General features: G+C 45.5%; 1 protein-coding gene across 1 annotated transcript in view; it reads right to left on the bottom strand.

Annotated features, from left to right (window-relative positions):
• Nucleotides 1–21656, bottom strand: part of LOC119457398 (ATP-dependent RNA helicase SUV3 homolog, mitochondrial) — a 52025-nt gene that overhangs the window by 12955 nt on the left and 17414 nt on the right. Inside the window, exons 8-12 of the mRNA XM_037718977.2 lie at nt 19081–19132; nt 13849–14162; nt 11112–11321; nt 3443–3622; nt 1956–2104 (exon numbers count right to left, since the gene is read on the bottom strand). Of these exons, the coding sequence (XP_037574905.1) occupies nt 1956–2104; nt 3443–3622; nt 11112–11321; nt 13849–14162; nt 19081–19132 (905 nt within the window). The remainder of the gene's footprint in view (nt 1–1955; nt 2105–3442; nt 3623–11111; nt 11322–13848; nt 14163–19080; nt 19133–21656) is intronic.

Genomic DNA, 21656 nt, shown 5'->3' with positions numbered 1-21656 from the left:
CCAAACCAAAGGTCAAGGTATGATGTGCTGCTAGCCACCATAATGTCACATACTGCATAAATAGAGCAGTTTAGCTTTGCGCAGTACGTAATGTGTTACCACGATACATTACGCTCAAAGCAGATGTGCCTCCTCTCAGCAGAACCGAAGTATCATGCAATGCGATCAACATCTTAGCCTACTGTCATCACATTCTGTGCTTCAGTGGATAAGTAAATTAGTAATGCAGTGAAGAATTAAGCTTCTGGAGCATTCCGCATCACCAACACACGACATGTGCTAAATGATGTAGTACTACCTAATAGTCGGAAATACAGGGAAATTTCGCTATAACGAACTTCAGGGGACTGCGGCAAATTGTTGGTTATTCTGAAAGGTCGTTATAGTGAAAGCCCCAAAATGAACCATTTTGTTCATCAACCCATCTGTTTATCAGTTGTCACCGTATGAGCTATCCATGAAAACATCGTTGTTGGCTCTTGGCCTGTGCTGTTGCTATTTTTCATAGATTCTGCTGCCACACACCACCGCAGCACCATATATAGAGTGGTGCGTGCAAAAGAGATGCTGACGCCGAGAAAACAACCAATAAAAAAGAAGCTCCATGTCGCCTATAAAGCATAATGTTTCTTTTTGTTTGCTTGTTCTTCACATTCCTTGCCATGGACACTGCAACTATCCCACTCGATCAAAGTGCAAGCACGTGTAAACTACACTGTCCGGAAAGTGCGACCGTGTGGCATCCCCGCGAGCACGGAGGTTACATTTCTCCACTATACATAGCTGGTACGGCCACAGAAAGAAGCGTGAAGGAAAGAAGAAGCGTGCGCAGAAAGAAGGGCAAAAGAAGGAAGAGGCGCACCTCCGTTGCTAGGCGACACTTGTCCAGGTGGAGCATGCGCTCACAAAACCTGATCCGAGAAAAAAAAAAAGAAAAAGAAATCCACTCCCAGCGTTTTTTCCCTCCAGCGCCGTCTCGAATTTTCCAAACCCATGCGCCGCAATGTCCGCTTTCTGCGCCTTGTCGTTTGCCAGCATACTGTTCTGGCGGCCATAAAAGATACACGGAAATCTAAGAATCCCCAGATTTCAGAATATTAGTTCGTGGTACTGAGGTGTTGTTAACATGACACGGAAACTGAATAACAATCACGTTATTCTGAAGTTCGTACTAGTACTGAAATATTTTTACACTGAAACTATAAGCAGTCAGCAGGGCATTTCTGAGAAGTTCATTAATCTGAAAAGTTTGTTAATGCGGTGTTCGTAGTAACGAGGTTACACAGTAAAACACTTTCATGGCTCACTCATGCCTTAGGTCTAACAGTGCCAAATCAAAAAGTTGATTTCACTAACAGTGACAAAATGTCGCTCATAATTTATCCTCAGCATGATTTGAGGCTAAGTGATAGCCGATTTCCCCATTTGTCTTGCTATCATGACCGAGACCACGTAGAAAGTGTGAATTTGGATCACAAGGACTGGCCTGGACACTGCCATGTTATTACGCAATCATGTGCGTGATCCGTCGCACACTCTATTGATAGCCGCTGCTACCGCCGCAGGTCACTACACGTAGCCCACAGGTTCACACCGGTGCGCTTACCCTTCTCGTTGCGTTCCCAACTTGAATTAGGTAGCCTGCATCATGAGAGCTAGTTGCATGCACAAGTGCCCCTAGTGTCCGAATAAGCAAAAATTAAATGCAGTTTCTGGATTGCCATCCTTAAATGTGAATTTGTTTGTTTTTGTTCAAGCCCTCTGCAAGTTTAAAAACCTGCCTGAAACAATACACTGCTGAAATCAGCCCCTGTGTATGTCTTTATTGTGATGCGTACATTTGCGCTGGAACATTGACACTTCAACGGTAAGACATTTGCACCAAGTTGGTATACTGATGAAGCAAGCGATGGCATGTGTTTAGGATGTGCACACCCACCTGAGCCAACACCCACCTGAGCCAAAGATAAAGGTCCAACACATCAAAAACAGCTTCCAGGTGCACCAAGTCCATGATGGACTTCGGGATGGCCAAGGGCCAACCAATGTTGCGCCCTAACCACTGATAGGTTAGTTGTTCATTGCGGCTGTACTGCCGTGCAAACTGTAACCGACCAGAGGGCAAGTGTCAGTTTTACCATGGCATTTTTTCTCTTTAAATACAACACTGGAATTCAATAGCAAGCTTCAAGGAAGGAGAAGGCTTCTTCATAGTCATGAAAACAGTAGCAGTTCCGAGATGCACCCAGTTTGACATGTGTTCCAAGTGCAGTATGGATTCAAGCAAAAAATGATGTCAGGGCAAGAGATAGTAATAACTATGGCATTAGTGATTACAAACCAATAATGCACATGTCAGTCAGCTCGGGGCTCTAAACTAAGCAATTTGCCATCTTCCTCACAGCAATGTAGAGTATTAAAGGGCCCTTAAACAACCCTGAGCTCGAAAATTAGTTACACAGCGGCTGACTTGTACTATTCTACTATGAACATTTTAGCCACAATAATATTTTGTAAAGGTGCTGTAATACCAAAGTTACAGGCATTTGATGAACGAGGCATTTGATGAACACACCAGAAGAACGGCTTCACTCTCCTCCCCTAATCGCCCTCTGCGTGGAATTGACTGAATAGAAGATGCGCACAATGGGCGAGCCCCCTCCATTCTCGGAACACGCACAGTAGGCTCTGGTCACGTTGGCACTGTCATCCCTAGTTGACCAACCAATCGACAGCGTTTACCCCTGGTGACGTCACCCAAGTACCAAGAGGCACCAGAAAGACCAGAAGAGAAGCATGGGATTGTTTTTTGAATGTATGGCGTTCCCGTGGTGCATAGCGCTGCTGGATTCGCCAAGGATGATAGTCATGGCATTTTTACATGGTGCGTGCATTTGTTTTAAATGAGTAAAAAAATGTTAGAGATTGTTCAGGGGCCCTTTAATGTTAATTAGAATATTTCCTACCTCTGTTTGCTCTCTAATCCACATCACTTTTTCCCTGTCTCTTAAGGCTACGCCTAACATTTTTTGTTTCATCGCTTGTTGCGTGGTCCTTCCACATTTATAACTGCCAAATTTGATAGCAGTCTCACAGTAGTCCGAAAATTCAATTTATTGCAAATGGATGATACATTTAACATAACCAAACGTTGCTGTGCGTTTACACTGCAGTTCTGAAACTTTGGGATACATATGGCAACATTCTCTACTATTAGGCCCCACAATTTATGGTTTGTTGTAACAGTAGAAAATTTTTCAATGGAACAGCTGCAACATCGAGCCATTGGTTCTGTACATCTTGATGTTGGAAACACCCTGTACTGAGGGTTTAGGTAATTTACTGGTTGTAACTAAAACTATTTTTAGCAACCAAACAAATATGGACTCATAAGCTGGCTTAAGAAGAAGGAAAAGAAGATTTGATTATGAAAAGTCACTACCTTGAGGAACATGCTGCAGACAAATGGCATTTTCTGGTTGATGGGTGAGCAGCAGAATACATATCGTGCCCGCAGTGGCAGGGGCACATGCTGAATCATGTCAGCCAGAAACTTGAAGCCCTCCAAATTGCACATGAAGTAGGATGACGAATCAACTTTGCAAAGGCTTACAAAAATGTCCTAGAGAAGACAAACAGAAACAGAGACCAAGAACAAGCTGCACCACAAACCAAGGAACACAGATAGCATCACATGCCATACACAGTACACATTATTCATGCATGTTTATGCAAAATGTTTTGGTCACTTATAGACTGACAGTTTATGCATGCATGTGTGTCATCGAAACCCCTAGTATTAGATTATTCTTATATCGGCCAGAAACAAGGCTTGTTTATAATCGCACTTCCACTTAGGGCACATTAGTTTTTTCCTTACAGCCAGAAATATGCTTACTTTTGGTGCTCTAATGATTTTATCATTTCATTTCAAGATGTATTAGTAGTTGCAACATATACTACAGTCGAATCCCCCTACAACGAATGCCCCTACAACGAAGTTTCCGCCACAATGAAGATTTTCCGATTCTGCCCATAGAAAGTAATACAAAAAAGTCGCTTCATAACTAAGGTGTTCTATTCGGCATTTCTGCTTCAACGAACTTTTCGAGAACAAAACTGGGACTGAATTGAAATTGGAACTGCCGAGTAGTCAAATTAGAAGGCCCTTCCAAAAATGTGACGATTGTATGTCCGCTTGAACGAGGTTTTCGCGAACGAAATCAAGTTCAAAGTACCAACTTATGCCACTGCAATCCATAGCCACGCATGGTCATCACGCGCCTGCGCGAGATCACCACAATCGTTTCCGTTTTCTGTGGTGTGTGTGTGTCTGGTCAAAATGGCTACTCCCAACATAGAAGCGTAAATTTCTCTCTCTCTCGAGAAGGCACATATGATCGCCGAGGCAGAAAGCAGGAAGGAAAAAATTTTGCAGTTTCGCCCAAAAGGCGAAGCATCGATTGCGATAGTAGTAGGATCATAGTTTTATTGGCCGTTTAAACTTGTAAACATTTGCTTACTAACTAAATTACCAAGCACGGTGTCACAGGTAAACATGAACACATTTCGCTCGATGACCGCGGAAACTCGGTGTCAACGCGCTGGAATGAGAAGGTGCTGCAATAGCAGTGAGCGAATTGACCTCCGTGCCGTTTCTCGCTTCAACGCGAATTAAACGTCGAAAGCACAGCACACACGACTCTACCGGCACTAGTTGCACTTTGCCCACATCGCAGATCGCTTTGAAGATGAGGCCCGCGGGGGCGCGCACTTTGTGCATGGCGCAGATTGCTTTCAAGACACGGTGGCCGCGCCGCAGCCGCTGTTGTCAACATGATGCCAACGTCTCGTCGTCTGGGGAAAATGACGAACCCGCTAGACACACTGACTCCAACGACTGCTTTGAAAGTAATGGATCCTTTTGACCTAATCTTAAAAGTTATCAGAGCGTTATCAGAGCGTAAGAAATCCAGGCTGACTGACTTCCGGAAATAAAACTTTTGCCAAGTTTGCCGACTTTGTCATAAATATGCAATGAAATTGTGATAATTCAAAGTGCTTCATTGCAACGGTGCATGTGCCACAAATAGAGTGTTTCGAGATCAGCCGGGCACGCGCATTGAGTTAGACAGTGAGTTGTAGCTGGATTTCCCGTTTGGCGTACGTATATAAATACTAATTTCGCGTAAACGAAGTTACTCCACAACAAAATTTTTCGCGTGTACAGTGAATTTCGTTGTAGCGGGACTCGACTGTACAGTGATCAATGAAGTGTATCCTAATTGTCTGTATATATTAGATACAATTAAAGCAGAAATGATTGTTCAGGGTTTTTGAGAATTCTCATGTGAAAGTTCTTTGAAGGCGTTGGCCGCAATGTACGAAAAATGCTGTAACAGCGGCGCGAAATGCATTCTCTCGTGAAGTTGACACTTTATTGGCCGCCTTCGGTACGTCTCAACCTTTGCCCCTATGCCATCGCGAAGATTTCCCATTTGGCGTACGTATATACATACTAATTTCGCGTAAACAAAGTTACTCCACAACAAAATGTTTCGCGTGTCCCGTGAATTTCGTTGTAGCGGGACTCGACTGTACGGTGATGAATGAAGTGTATCCTAATTGTCTGTATATATTAAATACAATTAAAGCAGAAACTGATTGTTCAGGGTTTTTGAGAATTCTCATGTTCATTGAAGCATCTCAAGAGGTGTGATTAAAAAGAATAAATTGTGATTTTACTGAAAGTACCAAGAGCAAAACGAATTTGAAATACTATACAAAATATGTGCCTCGATCCTGGTTTATAGTTAGACCATGCCAAAAAAATTACGCTGATTTCGTAGCACAAATATTCGCCATAGTGATGCCTATGCTATACAGGAAAGCTGTGGATTCGCGAATGTGAAAATGAGTATCCTGCAGGAAGCATTTGCTTTGATTCCTTGAATTAAGAGCCTGGTTCCTTTCTTTCTGCATTTTTTACTCTTGAAACAATGGCTGCCAAGTTGGGGAATATCTACTAACCGCCTCATACTTGATTACTGTCCTCGATAAGCTTTGTTCTGTGAACAAGTTGGCTTAGTTGAGCACCTTGAACTGACACTAAAGCCTTTGCGTGCTTTTACAGTATTTGTACAGTATATTGTACAGCAATGAATAAGGGCATTTGCAGAGGTAGTGTTAAAAAAGTGGTTAATTAGACTGGTAGTCATGCTCCTGTGGAATGTCGGTGTGAAATCAACCGCATATGTGCAAGTCACATTCTTTTTTTTACCGTAATTCACTTTGTCATACTCTTTGTCTGAGTGAAAACTCCAAATGATGAGAAGAATTTTTCACAATAAGTAGTACAGTTGTCTGAGTGAAAACTCCAAGTGACGAGAAGGATTTCTCACAATAAATAGTACAGTTGACTCCTGTTAATTCAACCTCAGCGAGTTAGACTTATCGCTTAATTTGAACACAGGAATGCTCCCGTGAAAAACCATAAATCGGTATGGAAAGAAAATTCGTTTTGTTCGAACTCAAAAGCATGTCACTTTGGTTCATTCGACCCACTGACCCCCACCGGTGCCATCTCATACGTGCAGTAAAGTCCAAACCAATTTATAACAAACTCAATAGTTCCGCGAAAAATGGTCATTTTACAGTCCACGTCCAATCTTTGGGACTCTCAAGGGACTGCGAAAACGTCAGAAAAATCAGGCAGTCCGAAAAAATGAACGCATGCCTTTTACTTACCCCAAGGGCTCAAATAGCCACAGGCACGTCTTAAGTAGCTCTAAAGGCCTGCCAGTATACTTTTTAGGCGTATTGGTGCTTGTACTGTGATAGGAAACGGCGGGGGCACGCGTACATAATTAAGAAATACATATGTTCCGTGACAATTGCCCCTTCCCACTCTTGGTATGCTTCACCGCGTAATACTTCTGTATTGAGGCGAAGCTGACTTTTAGGAACCGACATTGTGCAACGCGTTTTGCTTTCCAAGCTCTGAAGCCATTGGCGAGGATTACAAAGGCAGAGTCAGCGTCACTGCTAACACTGGCAAATTGTTTCAATAAAAAACACGGCACCGAACAGCAAGAAACTTGGTAGCAACGTCGAAGTGGCTAGGCCTAGTGTTGCCGCGGTGGTGGCTACGGCTGCCAGCGGATCTGCTTGCGAGAGCGCCATGTTTCTCCGCGTTCGCGCCGAATGCGCCTGGTGTCCGTGACTGCAGCCGATGCCTCTGGCGGCGGCTCGGCAGGTTTCGACCAGAAAAAACTGAAGCGAGAGCTAGGGAAGCTGAAACCAAGCGTCACAGAAGAGAACATCCCGAGTTTAGATTGATGGAAGCCAAGAGTTCACGCAGGCAAAGAAATGAAGATTCGGAGGCTTGTGAACGTGGCCGGTTCAATTCATCACGATACTACGCAGAACATCGCGAAGAAATCCTGAGCGCCAGGAAACTAAGTGGGTGGTTTGCCACTACTTTACTAGGCTTTCCCCAGCTCTGCTGGTCTATGGTGTTTGCGGTAGCAGGGCCACGCATAATTTTTTAATGTCACTTTATGTTTTTTTTTGTCACTTTGGCTGAAAAAGTGTGAAGTTCTAAAGGTAGAATGCCATCACAAACAATTATCAGCAACAATGTAAATAAAGCGTCGACAAACCATAACCGCCGACTCCTTGCAGCTTCACGTGGCAGCTGCACGTAGTGCTGCATTCACGCAAGTGACAAAAGCGAGTGACTTTCCTCTCGGCTTCTGAAACCTGTGTGCGGCACTCGCTCATCTCGGCGCAATCAGACTGGAGTGTGTGTGTGAAAGGGAGTGCACTGCAGTACACCCAGTTTGGTCGCGCTACCATGTTTCGGAACTTTGCATGCGCCCTCATTTTACAGCGACCGGGTTTGAAGGGTTCATAGTAACAGTACAGAACTTTTGAAAACATTTGTTATAGCTGGGTGCAGTTTCAATAGGCAGGGTCAGAAAATCGTAAATTCTATGAAATGTGGTCGTTACAACCAATAGACCGTTGTATCTGGGATCATTATACAGTGCAGACCGCTTATAACGTAAGTCGCCGGAGTCGCGAATATCCGCACTATAAGCGGTACCGCACTATAACCAAAGCAACAATTTTCAAGGCCCGCACATATGCAAAACATGTACACCGAGCCGCCTTGTGTATGCGACAGTCGAAGAATGCGGCTAGAACGTTTGCATTCAATTTACAGTCGAATCTCGTTAATTCGAACCAAATCACGCGGCGGCGCCTCCGACTGGCATTGCTCCGGCGCCGCCATAGAGTAAAAGCTTAGGAGAGACCCGTCAATGTCGCGCGCGAACAAAAAAAAAAACGCGGCGGAAATTTCACCCTCTCTCAAATGGCAAGGTCGCCGATTCTGCGTTGCGCCGGAACATGCGTGCACGTGCCGACGTCTCAGCCATGCTACCATAGCCATGCGTAGGAAATGGCAGTGAACCCTTCTTTCTCCTTTATGCTTCCTCTACTTTCTAGTCACATGTTGACCTTGCACGTTTCGGCTACGGCGCAGAGGGAAGCAGCAGCGCTGTCCCAGGACGGCCAACGAAACTGCCCACGCCGGCAAACGCCCGCTTCCCGATAATGGCAGAAAACGAAACTTCGGGGAGCTGGCGCCAGGCCATCTGGAGCGGCGGCGCCTGCATGGCGGCGGACGCGCACAGTGACAGTCAAAAGTGAGGGAGCTACGAGGAAGGGCGAGGGGAGCCACCAAAGCGGCGGAGTTGCCGAGGCGAAATCCGCTTCCCTGCCGCCCTCCTCCCTCACATTCCACGGTCTCCGCGTGCGCCCTTCGCCGTGCCGTGCCAGCCCCGCCCGCTCCCTGCAGTTTCGTTTACTGCCGTTATCGTGAAGCGAGCGTTGGCCGGTGCTGGCAGTTTCGTGGCCCTCGCTCGCTATGCGCGCCGTGACATTTCACGACTCGCATTCACGATTATGGTTTCAGCCTCACTGGCTGTTCGTTCGCACCACGTGCGCTTCTCCTCCACTTCGTCTCTCTTTCTTCCTCGAGCACTCCTTGGGGCGCCCGTTTAAGGGGAACGTTCGCCGTCTCCGCTGACTTCCGTACTCCCAGGCAGCCACACTGTAACCGGTATTTCGTTTCCCGCAACTGCACTATAAGCGATACGTGTATACATGGAGTGCTATGGGAAAATTAACGGGAGTCTGAAAAGACCGCACTATATCAGGTGCTGCACTATAAGCGGTTACGTTATAAGTGGTCTACACTGTAAGTGAGTTCAAGTAGAGTTACTAAAAGCTTGAAAACACAAGAAATTCAGCAGACGATGCCCCACTGCTTCCCTAGGCGTGAAGCTGTTTTATTTAAATGTTTAGTGGCAGGCACTTCTTCAGCCCATAAAACCATCTGTTTCCACTTGTTTAGTGTTGTGTTACACTGAGGCAGCACATGACGGCACTCTTTGCCTCATGCTGGTTGAGTTGCGCTTCGAAAGCAAGAACCAAAAAAACATTACAGGTCAATTCTACTAATGAAAAAGATTTCAATTTGTTCATTTTGCCACCATTTCTTCTTTCTAACTTTCAGACAATTCAACCAAAGCTTGTAGTTCTGCAAGTGTAAAATTAACGGGAGTCGACTGCACATATAGCCTTAAATCGCTAAAGGTAACCTACTGCGAGACAGCATAAACTGCACATGCTATTATTTGAAGATAATAATCCAAACAACACCACCTCCTGATCGTGTGCCGATGTTTGAGGCACCATTAAAGCACCATAAACGTCGGAGCAGTAAATTAGACAACCCGATTGAAGTTCTTGTGCTTTCACTGCTGCTGTCATTTAAAAATGATGTAGCCAAATTGACCAATTTTGCACTGTTTGATTTGGGAAGTACAAGGAGCACTGGAGGCCAAGTTCAACGATACCTCCTGTCGAAGTTTTATTTTTTGAGACTCCCCAATGTGCCAAACATGCCAAAACTGGTCCAGAATTATTCATTTCATACAGTTTCTGGCATTGCTCATGGAACAGTTCCAACAGCAATGTTTAGCAATGTGTAAAAAGTTGTAAATAAAATCGATCGATTTCCTAGGCCCAGTAAGCAAACAGTCATACAAGATGGCGTACCCCGCTGAAAGGGGGCTTTGCCTTAGGACTGCTTGCAAAAGCAAACTGGTCATGTGTGTCGGCTCCCACTCAGCAGTGCCAGCGCAGCATCAAGCACGCAGAACTTGAGATGTGGTGTGGCAATGCTAAGTGGGGCATGCTGGAGCACATGAAAAGGAGGAGACTATTGTGAGCTATTGCGAATTTCCTGATAAGACAGTAAGCATAGTGCAAGATAGAGGTAATTGGAGATCAAAGGCCTTCATCCTGCAGTGGACAAAAAAATAGGCTGATGATGATATTTTACAACCCCTCTCTGCACATCCACACACTCACTTTCTTTGCTTTGTCCCCTAGAAAGTTCAGCCCTTCTGTCGAAATCATGCTTCAAGTTTTGAGGGGTCAGTCACTTTGCTTACAGTGATCTGCATCTTTATTCTAACCCCTTTCTTGCAAAAGGTTTTGTACTTGTTGCCATTTTGTTCCAACTAAAAATTTAGCAAGAAGATAGCACTTCTTGCTTGGCATCATTACTTGCCTAGTTCATCCAGAAAGCAACATTGCATGTGCTCTTCATTATCAGAGAAGCTAGCTGATGCAGAGATGTGGACTGTTTTCGCCACCTACCAAAGATAACAGCAGGGAGAGTGCCAGTATCAGGATGGCGTCACAGGTTATGCTGTTTCACTTCAATCATGCAAAACCATTTTGTGATCTCAAAGTGTGGTGAAAAACAAAACAGCATCTTCACATGAACTGCTGCACCAACAAAGCCATCCTGTCACTGCTGCTATCAACAGAGCATCTTTCAGCTGCCCACTGGTGGCGAAACCAGTCCATGTCTCTGCAAGAGCTAGCTTCTTTTATGATGAAATGCATATACTACAACAGTATTTTCTTTCTTTGTTAGCAAATGGCAGCTTACGATAATCACACGGAGTTGTACTCTATTGCAGCAGACACTAATTGCACGAATGATGCAACTCAAAGCAGCATAAACGCACCACAAGGTTGGCCAGAGTTGCATGGGGCAAATGGTAAGCAAAGAGCTCAATCTGCTCTGCAGTTGGGTGCAGGCCTGCTGCTTCAATCTGCTCCACAGGGGCAGCAAGGATTTGCTTCAGTGCAGGTAGGTCCTGTGGCTTCATTGTTGTCGCCCGGCCAACCTCATACCGACTCCCAAAACGGCCTGCTCGGCCCGCAATCTGGAGTGCCTGCAAGAGACGAAACCAGAAAAGCAGGGTTCTAAAGGTCAGAAGGATCTGAAAAAGCTTGCCATAACTAATGGATAATAGCCACCCAGTCAACAGCAAGGTTTAAATCTGAGTATACCAGACCTATTCCTTCAACCCTACAACCACATAGTAAGGTGTGCTAAATGCTCACAATGCTTTGTCAACAATGCCCTTACTTATGGGTGCCTGCGTTGATTATTTACGAAAACCTATACGCAGAAGCTTGACTTCATATAATTTATTACTCATAGTAGCACCAATAAAAACGGCATTTTTTATCATGAGTCACCAAAATAACATTGTCACAGTATCAATTCAACAATGTCCTTGAGTATTGCATGCGTGCACCACAGGCTTCACAACAGTAAAAACATGCAAGAAAAAAAAAAGAAAAAACATGAACAGCTGATACAGACTGCATTATTACCATGCACCTTCCTGCAGTGCCAGCAAGCATAAGCATCCGCCTTTTTCATTTTCCTATACTGCCCAATGCCGCACGCCACTGGAAACGTTTTGGAAGGGTGCCAAGGCTTTCGCCAGTTGATTTGTGTACCTGCGCCCATGTTGAGTGCACATCGGTTGTGCGTTTCGTGGAACGCAAACAATTATTAATAGTTTCTCCAGGGCAGCATGTTATTCCTGGAAGCCATGTTGCATTCGCCGACTACTGCATGGGTGAGCAGGCTTTAGTGCACTATTGTGCTAACAGTGCGGCCGACAAAGACATGCTGAGTTCCCTGTGCCAACGTGGTTGCCTTGAAGTTTGTTGGCACTGATTTCTTCACTTGCACCTCGCTGTTTGTATTCTTTTTACACATTCTTTAGACATTTCGCATATTCAAGAAGTCTTTGAGCACAGCCTTCAGCATCAGATTTACCAAAGCGGTGCACTTGTTTACATCAACATACAGTGGAATCTCGATGATACGAATTTCATGGGGTCACGAAAAATATTCGTATTAGCCGAAATTCGTATCATCGAAATACAATTAAAACTAGCTAAATTCAAGAGTCAGAGGTGAACTCACTCAGGCACACGTACGTAAAAAGCATTTACAGTATAGACCACTTATAACGTAACCCTTTATAGTGCAGAACTGGCTACAACACGGCTTTTTCCGTCTCCCATTTATCCTCCCAAAGAACTTCATGTATACGCATACCGCTTACAGTGCAGCCGCATGAGACGAAATACCGATTATAATGCGGCTTCCGCGGGAAAATCTCGCCAAGGGCGGTAGCGAGCACGCTTCTCAACAAGGTGCGCCGACCAATGGGAGAGCAGATCAACGAGGGCGATGTGGAGGAGGAGCATAAGACGTGGAGCATAAGTCCAAGGGTGATAAAATCGTTGCTGCGCGCCGTATGTGCGAGTGAAAGCACGCGCCTTCACGGAGAGCGAACGCACAGCGGAGAGCAAACGAGACTTCCGACTTCCGTCGCGCGAAAGGCCGCGAGGGTATGGGAGGGAGGGGGGGCGACGTTGTGCTGTGGTACCAAATGCGTATCTTGCAACCAGGCGCAAGGGTAACTGGCGACGCAATCTCCCACGCGAAAGGAGCAAAGCGGGAAGGCAGCGCGGGAGGGAGGGAGGGAGGGGGGGGGCTTCTACTCTGCCAACAAATGCGTTCTTGTACTTTGCGCCTGTGCCGGCTGTCGGTGTTGTCGCGCGCACCGTATCTTGAAAGCGATCTCCACACGGCTCTGGCCTTTGTAAGCACTGTGCTTACGCCGCTCAGTTTCCGTTGAAGCGATAGACCGCACAAACCTTCGCTCGCTGCGGCTGGCCGCGCTTGCCCACACCTGTGTGGGGAAAACCACAAAAGCAACAAAAGCGCCACCGCTTCAAACTCTTCGCGCCCGGTCGCGGCCTGCGCGCTGTCTGGCGCCGCGTCCGCGCCAAAAGAGAAAGGGAGAAAGCGCGTGACTGCGCGCTGTTCTCTTTCGCAACCGTTGGTGGGGCGGCGTTTATTCGTATCAACCGACGCGGGTCGAAAATCGATTCGCAACAACCGTTCTCTAGCACATTGCAAAGTAATGGGGCTCGGCCGGGACCACAGAAAAATTCGTATCATCTGGAAATTCGTATTAGCCGTGATCATATCATCGAGATTCCACTGTATACAGCCACAGATCGTTGTTAGCGTCAAATATTGGAGAAGTGCATCGCTGATATGAAGCAATGCCAAAACGTAGCAAAACATACATATCTGCGCATTTGAGCCACATTGTTGCACCCTGAAATGAGTCAATATGCGCGGCCGAGCCACTTAAACAACGGTAAATGTGATCCAGATACATTTATTACGGGCTGTTAATTTTTTATTGATTCTCGCTTTTCTTTAGCTTCATCACACTTAACAGTTTGTGCGTGCCATAAAGTATTATTAGAAAGTTTTACTATACCAACTTCTTCACCGACACTGTAGTCAGACGAATGCTTAGACCTTAGAGCTTCAGACCCCTACAGTTACAAATCTGTTGACTTCCTGTGAAGCAGTACCTGAGATGTAGAGATAGTGTCCATCTGTCGTTCGCCACGCTCATTTATTGCTGGCTTAACGAGGGAGTAGAAGATGACACGGCCAATGCTGAGGTTGAGGCCCATACCGATGGCATCGGTTGCCACAAGCACCTTGCATGGATGATCAGGATCATTGAATTTTTGTGCCTGGGCCAGCTTGGTGCCAGGTGGCAGTCCACCGTAGATGACGGCACACTCCAAGCCTTGGCGTTCAATTTGTAGGCTCACTTGGTAGATGTCGCTCTTGTTGAAACACACAACACAGTCACCTGGTTGTATCTTTTCTAAGCTTTCTGCAAAAAAGAAAGAAAAAAAAGCGATGTCTCATGTAACACACTCTAACTTGGACAGTGATAGCTAGGGAAAATAACTCGTGCATACACCTTATGAATTACACCGCATTCACTGGAGAAGTCATTGTGATCTACACGCAAAATGCTAAGTGCTCTAGAGAATGACAACAAGTATAGTGCAGCCACCTACAAGCTGTACAATACTCTAAGTTGAATTTACTGCAATAAGTACTGCAATAAGTGAAATTTTATAAAAATTAGTAGCACTTGCATAACAAGCATTTATTGACTTTTACAGCTCAAAGCTACAACTGGGCTATTGATGAGTCACAGTGCACGCCTCCATCTTTAGGCCTTGCAAAACTTTTGAACATGTAATATGCTAGGTCACCAGACAATGCTGTCATGAACACACAAGCCAAAGGTTACTCCTGTAAAGGAAGCATTAAGCCAATAACTTCGCTCATGAGACCACCCGATAGCTCCTGCAGCTTCCTTAAATTCCCACCACTTTGTGTATGTATTTCTATGTACTTATAAATACAATGGCCAGTGGCCAGATAACTAAATACAGTTGGCTTCTCTTAATTCGACTTTGGTGGGAACAAGAGAACTGATCCAACTACAGTCGAAGTTGTACTTGCAGTGAAAAACTTTGTTAAATTGCGCATCACGTTAATTCGAGGTATTAAACTTTCCACAGTAAAAAATTCCCACAGCATTCCTGGTGGATAGTACCTTGTTAGTAAGCACTTACAAACAAATCTCAATAAGGTCAGGCCATAATAGCGCGGTTATGAGCGCCAGTGCGTGTGGTGCAGATCGTGCCGAGAGCAATGCATCGACGTGGCTCGCAGCGTCCAAGATTTGCGTGCGTAGTGTTGCACGGCACCGTAAACCTTGCTTAATGTAACCGGCGCCTACAATTTAAAGGTTTGTAGTTTTATCGGTGTCACGTGCACTCAGGCGAACCTTAACAGATCTCACTCAATGACCAAAATCTCGCTGTCACAACGCGAGCAAACACTTTGCACCGTGTCTCAAAAACTTGGGATACGTGATCACCAACACTAGACGCGCGGGAACCCAATCCACACCAAGGCACAAACCGTTTCGTCTTGGCGTTTGCAATTGCCACAGAAAGATTACCTCCACATGGTCGTGCACGAGGAGGAGACGTGCGCAGATGCACACAGATAGGTGCACGTTTCTGCCCCCTCCCCTAGCACGTGCTTGATCACGTTACTGCGCGTTCACTCTCTCCCCATCCCCCTTGCGCAGAGGGAATCGTCAGCTCTCGGCTTTTTCCAAGCGCTGCGAGCTTCCGCGCACCCCGCCTCCACAACTTGTTTACCAACGCGACAAATGGCGCAGCGGCGTTTCCCGCCTACCATGTCCCTGCACACGCGCGCTTTGACAGCGTATTTGCTGCTCAAACTTTTAATGCAGAAGGGTGGTTGAAATAACTTTGGCCTTGGCCGACATTTTTATAGTTCTGTGCTAGATTTACTAGCCATAAAGGAGCCAAGTACATGCTTGAAATGGCCGAAAACCGTGTCACGAAATTACAGTGGAATCTCGATGATACGAATCTCACGGGGTCATGAAAAATATTCGTATTAGCCGAAATTCGTACCATCGAAACACAATTAAAACTAACCAAATTATGGGGGGATCAGGGGATCAGATCGCGAAAATCGCGAGAAAAATTGATTTTTGAAAACCACGCGTTTCGGTATCTGCAACGCCTAATCTACGCTGTATCAAAATGGTTTGGCTGAAAACGCACTAAAAGTGGCTGAAAATGATTTATTCGTCAGTGCGCAGGGCGAGAAAACAGCTTTAAATTGCGCCAGATCACCACAATTCACGGAGACATATCTCGTATTTCCCGCCCCCAAGCGCCGCCATCTTGGTATTGTTCAAAAGCTCAAAGTTTCGCCGTTCCGCTTCTCAATTAGTCCGTCGTCGCCATCTTGTAACAAACGCGCAAACTCAAAAGAAGCGCGGGTCTGCGATAGGTAGTCACACGGGCCCTCCGATGAAAGCGGGCCTCCGATTGGCTGCCGTGCAGAAAGGCGTCTCTCCATTGGTTGCTGCTGTGGCAGGGGCAAGATGGCAACCACAGTTGTCTGCTTCGTAAACCATGCCGGCGTCTTCACTTGACACGCAGAATTCGGATTACTGAGAACTCCCACATTAGTGATGGATCGTCGCTCGTTGGAGAAGAAATTTTGGACGAAGCACGCCTTCGGAATACGGAAGCGCAAGCCTCCTACGGCAAGAAACATACGGCGATTAGCGGGAGAAGCGGAGGAGCACCCGACTGAACATGCCGCGCTACCTTGCATCGTGGATTACGTGCCGCGCTATCTTGCACCGTGTGACTCCAGCAGCGAAACCGACAATCGCCCTGTGTCATCGGCACCGATAACGCAGTCGACGGAAGACGCACCAACGGAGGCTCCCCCGCCTCGGCACACCGCCGCGCGAATCAGCCGAGATCGTATCTCGGTCGACATAGCTCGCTCGACTAGGCAAAATGGCGCAAACGCAAAGAACGCGGCCCGAAGCACAGCAGCCACTCTGTCCGATGGGCGGCCGCCGGAAAGGAGGAAAAGCACAAAAGTAACAAAAGTGCCACCGCTTCAAACTCTTCGCGCCCAGTCGTGGCCTCTGCGCTGTCCGGCGTCGCGTCCGCGCCTCCGAACCAAAAGAGAAAGGGAGAAAGCGCCCGTGACTGCGCGCCGTTCTCTTTCGCTGCCGTCGGTGGGGCGGCGTTTATTCGTAACAACCGTACTCTAGCACGTTGCAAAGTAATGGGGCTCGGTCGGGACTACGGAAAATTCGTATCATCCGGAAATTCGTATTAGCCGTGATCGTATCATCGAGATTCCACTGTACTTCGTTAAATCGTGAAAAAAATACATGGTTTTCAATGGAGCTAAGATCAGGAAATGAAAATAGTTTGTTACATCGCGAATTTCGTTAAATCGAGGCTCGTTATATCGAGGTTTGACTGTATCTGACAGGCTGAACTTAAAAGAAAAAAAGAGAAAGAAAGACAGAAAAAGCATCCGCACACACCGCTACTTCATATGGCAGTACTTATCTGATTTTAATAATGCGATCTGATATATTATAATGCGAAAAGTCTACCATGCATTCGATTCTGGCAATCAGAAATAAGATGAATCCTACAGAGTTTATGCTTAGAGAATGGAAATTTCTTTACACTTAATATCCATCGTCATCCACCTCGGACAGCTTTTTATCATGTCGCCCTCCTTGAGGTCCATCATATTTGATATTTTGGATTTCTTGAATCCCTTTGCTTCATTCACAAATGAGTTGGTGCCCCTTGTCTAGACTAACCACTTGATCAGTTCATGCGATGCATGCACATCTCTGGAGTGCCAAAAACACGTGACACAACTTTGTTGCTGCTAGCTTAGCATGTAAAATAACTTAGCTTCTGAATGAGATTGAGTAACTAAAGTTTGAAAGCGGAACCCCGTTGTTACTATCCGATGCGAAAACTCATTATGTCGCCATCTTCTGATGAGAATGGCAATGATGGTGGCTCTGACAGTAGACTGGAATCAACTCCACGAACATGCTTTTGGTTTCATATCTAACAATGCACAGGCAATTCTCGGACTAATTTTCTTGGAAAAAAGGTTATTGTTAGAATTGCCTAAATATGGTAGTCACTCATTGCGATCTGCTCTTCTCGTTTCAAAATGTGCACATGGCAAATTCAAAACAAGCATTTTTGACAGGATACAACTTCCATGCATTCACTGTCCCTTAGCGCCACTATAGTGACTAGAATATACCCCTAGTCTGCTAAGCGCAGGCACCACAGTGGCACCGAGAGTGATGCCTGCCACCGCCAGTCACACGGTCTCGTACTGCAGTGCAGCAAGCGGATCTTCTTTTCACTGCACGCTTCGGAACGTGTCCTTGCGCAAAGCGTGGCTTCAGTTCTCGTATCTTCACATAATTACACGATTATTCAATAAAAATAATAAACTACGACTACTTTGCATCAGCGAACGATAGTACGTTTCGTTGACGGGATACTGTGGGTAGCCTCCAGAAGGCGTTGCCCAAGGGGACCGTGCCAACCGTGCGGTCTCCAGGCCATTTCCGGCGGTGCCTGGAGACCACACGGTTGCCAAACCACACGAAAAAAAAAAAAAAAAACAATAAACTAGCTTACCCCCCCCCCCTCAGTGTGCAGTCAACACAAATGTATTCGAAGTAACACGTGCTTCTCGTGCATGAGAGGAAGGTTCACATGCTCAACACCCTCAGCACTTATGCTCTAATGTGCCTACCTATGGTGCGATCACGCAAACACCTCGCTTTCCGCACGTTCGGTTTGACTGCTACGTCACAAAGTGGGAAAGCTGCGGTACCACCCCGCTGTCTCTGATGGCCGCTGAAGCAATCACAATTCTGACCGATCACGAGAAGGCAAGCGAAGGAACGGAAAACCGAGCTGTCTGCGCGATCGCACCCCTACCCTCCACAGGCCCTTGCAGAGCTTCAACAACAGCATCAAAGCCCTACGTAATGGCAGCATTTTCTTCATTATTCTGTTTATGCTAAGTGATGCATCAACACACTCAGTCATGACAGTTCTGCACACCAGTTCCCACATTCCAGCCACATGGCAGCATTGGCAAGCAACAAAAACCAGAGAATTTGGCGCTGCTTTTGGAAAAAAGAATAGGAATAGCAGCCCTTGACTCTGGCATCTATAGTATCCCAAATGTAACTTTCAGATGTCACCAGTTAATTGCTTTTACCCCATAGGTTTGCATACAGTTGATCTATGCTTAACGTCAAATCAAAGACAATCAAATGTTGCAAGGTATATTCTAAACACATCCACTTAACAAGTACTTACCAAGTGCTCTGTTTTCAATTGTTAGCTGTGTCAAGCGCTTGTACTTCCGAACCTACAAAGAGAGCATAATAAATTGATTTGATTGATTCGTGGGTGTTTAACGCCCCAGAGCAACGCTGGGCCTATGAGGTACACCGTAGTGGAGGACTCTGGATTAATTTTGACACCTGCAGTTCGTTAGGTGCAGCTGAATCTAAGTACACAAGCATCTTTGCATTCTCCCTCTATCGTAATGCAGCCGGGCATTGAACCCGCAACCTTATGTTCAACAGCAGAAAGCCATACCCCACTGAGCCACCATGGCGGTTGAGTATAATAAATAAAATACAGAGCATAACCTAACTGAGAAACACAACACAATGACGTGGTTGATATTTGCCATTATCCTACAAGTTTAACATCTTCGACAATAAAAAACTGGGTCTCTTTAATTTAATGCAAGATTCTTGCACATTGAGAATGCTGAAAGTAGTATTATTTGTCCATTCCCACTGTGAAATCCAAACAAAAGCAGTGAAATACCTAAAAAAAAATAACACTCTGCTCAGGCCATTCTGTTTTACATTTCCAAACAAGCTCTACAGCAGTTCTTGAACCCGGTAAACAAACTTTCCCAGTCGCTAGACAATGCTGTCACAAACACTTGCGGAAAATATTCTTGTGCATGCAGGAGGGTGCCTTAATTTTCCTCAAAAGACTGCCTGCCTTCTACTGCAACTTTTCAAAAACCTTATCACATTTGTGCTGTGTATAAAAGTATTTTACTATACACAGAATGACTAGTTGTTAAATTTTTTAAGATGTCATTTAGAACTTATGAGTGCCTCCAGCTAGAGCGAAGACCTAATTGTTCTTAGAAATGGTATTGCAGCCAAACTTCACTTTATAGCGGAATTAACAGGGAACTTCACTACAACTGTTATATATGAAACAACTAATGTGCCATTTAATGATCACTGCTAAAAAGAAATGTGTTACAGTTACAAATACAGTTAAACCTCAATATAATGAACTTCAATATAACAAAATTCTTGACATGACAAAGTATTTGACTGTTCATAACTTCTTGTCCATAGAACACCATGTACAGTGGAACCTCGTTGATACGATTCTGCGTAATACGTTTTTCGGGATAAGTTGTTTTTTTTTCGTTTCCTGGCCAATGCCCCAAAGAGCAATGTATTTTTATGCGGTTGATATGATCGCGTTTTCACCTGAAATTGAATGATACGACTGCAAACTGGTATTTCTGAAACTCGTAGCTTTATATTCAAGTGTACTAGATTAAATTATATTCCAATGACCCACGAACAACGTGTTAAGGGCTGGCGACACTAGAGGAAAAACGCGCGCTGCGCGCCACAAAAGCTGCTGCGAAGCAGGTTTTTCGTGCCATGGGAGGGAGTATTCCAGGACCGATTTAAATTGCCGCACGCCCCGGCGCCAAATGAGCCCAAGCGAAGCAGCCCATTGAGAGTTGCCCCCTTCAGTGATGTATGCGCACGGCCGGTCTGGAGGCACACGCTAGCTCTTTAAAGAAGGAAGGGAGCGCCTCCAGATCGGCCGTGGCACCGGAAACTGGTGTCACGCAGACCCGCCCGACCGCTATTTTCGCACGCATAGTCAGCATTGTCTTAGAAATGGTATTGCAGCCAAACTTCACATTATAGCGGAATTAACAGGGAACTTCACTACAAGCTGTCATATATGAAACAACTAATGTGCCATTTAATGATCACTGCTAAAAAGAAATGTGTTACAGTTACAAATACAGTTAAACCTCAATATAATGAACTTCAATATAACAAAATTCTTGACATGACGAAGTATTTAACTATTCATAACTTCTTGTCCATAGAACACCATGTACAGTGTAACATGGTGTTACAATGTCTACTCGCGCCAGCTTTCACTCGCGCTTGTTTTGGTTGGCTTTTCAGGCGAGATCTTCATCAGTCACGTGGCTGAATGAAAAGCCTGCCCTCGTCCACCAGTGGTATCGCTTGTTGTAGCCCGCTGCTCTACGGTGTTCCTTTGTTTCGGAAATCTTGGCCTCGTGGTGCCGTGACCACCGTAGCTATGTCAAGGAACTTATCTTTTAAAAGAACTTGTTTATGGACTTTGAAAAAAAGAAAGTTCAGCAAAAACTGACGAGCTGTTTTAAAGTTGCTAAATAAAAGTGTGTGGGCTGCAGTTCATGTGGTGTCGTGATGCTGCTCTGCATAACACGCGTGTTATGCAAAGCAGTATCACTCGGCACCACAGGAAGCTTTGCTAGCGAGTTTGTCACCAAGTAAGCCTGTTTTCTACACATTTTGGGGATTGCTTTGAAAGATACGATTTTTGGATGATACGTTTTATTTTCTGGTTCCCGCGAAGACTGTATCAAAGAGGTTCTACTGGATTTAGAAGTATAACGAATTGTGTTTATACAGGATTCCAATACATATAATGAAATTTCACTCCCGCCGCGAAGGAACACCATTACAAAAATGGGAACTTTTGAGGACACAGATGGTCAAATATTTGAATTACAAGCTGCTGCTTGCGAACACCCCTCTCAAATCACATTCCAC

This window comes from Dermacentor silvarum, chromosome 1 (genome assembly GCF_013339745.2).
Source record: "Dermacentor silvarum isolate Dsil-2018 chromosome 1, BIME_Dsil_1.4, whole genome shotgun sequence".
Classification (NCBI taxonomy): Eukaryota; Metazoa; Arthropoda; class Arachnida; order Ixodida; family Ixodidae; genus Dermacentor; species Dermacentor silvarum.
The sequence above is the reverse complement of the archived record's forward strand: the minus strand, read 5'-3'. Positions and strand labels throughout refer to the sequence as shown.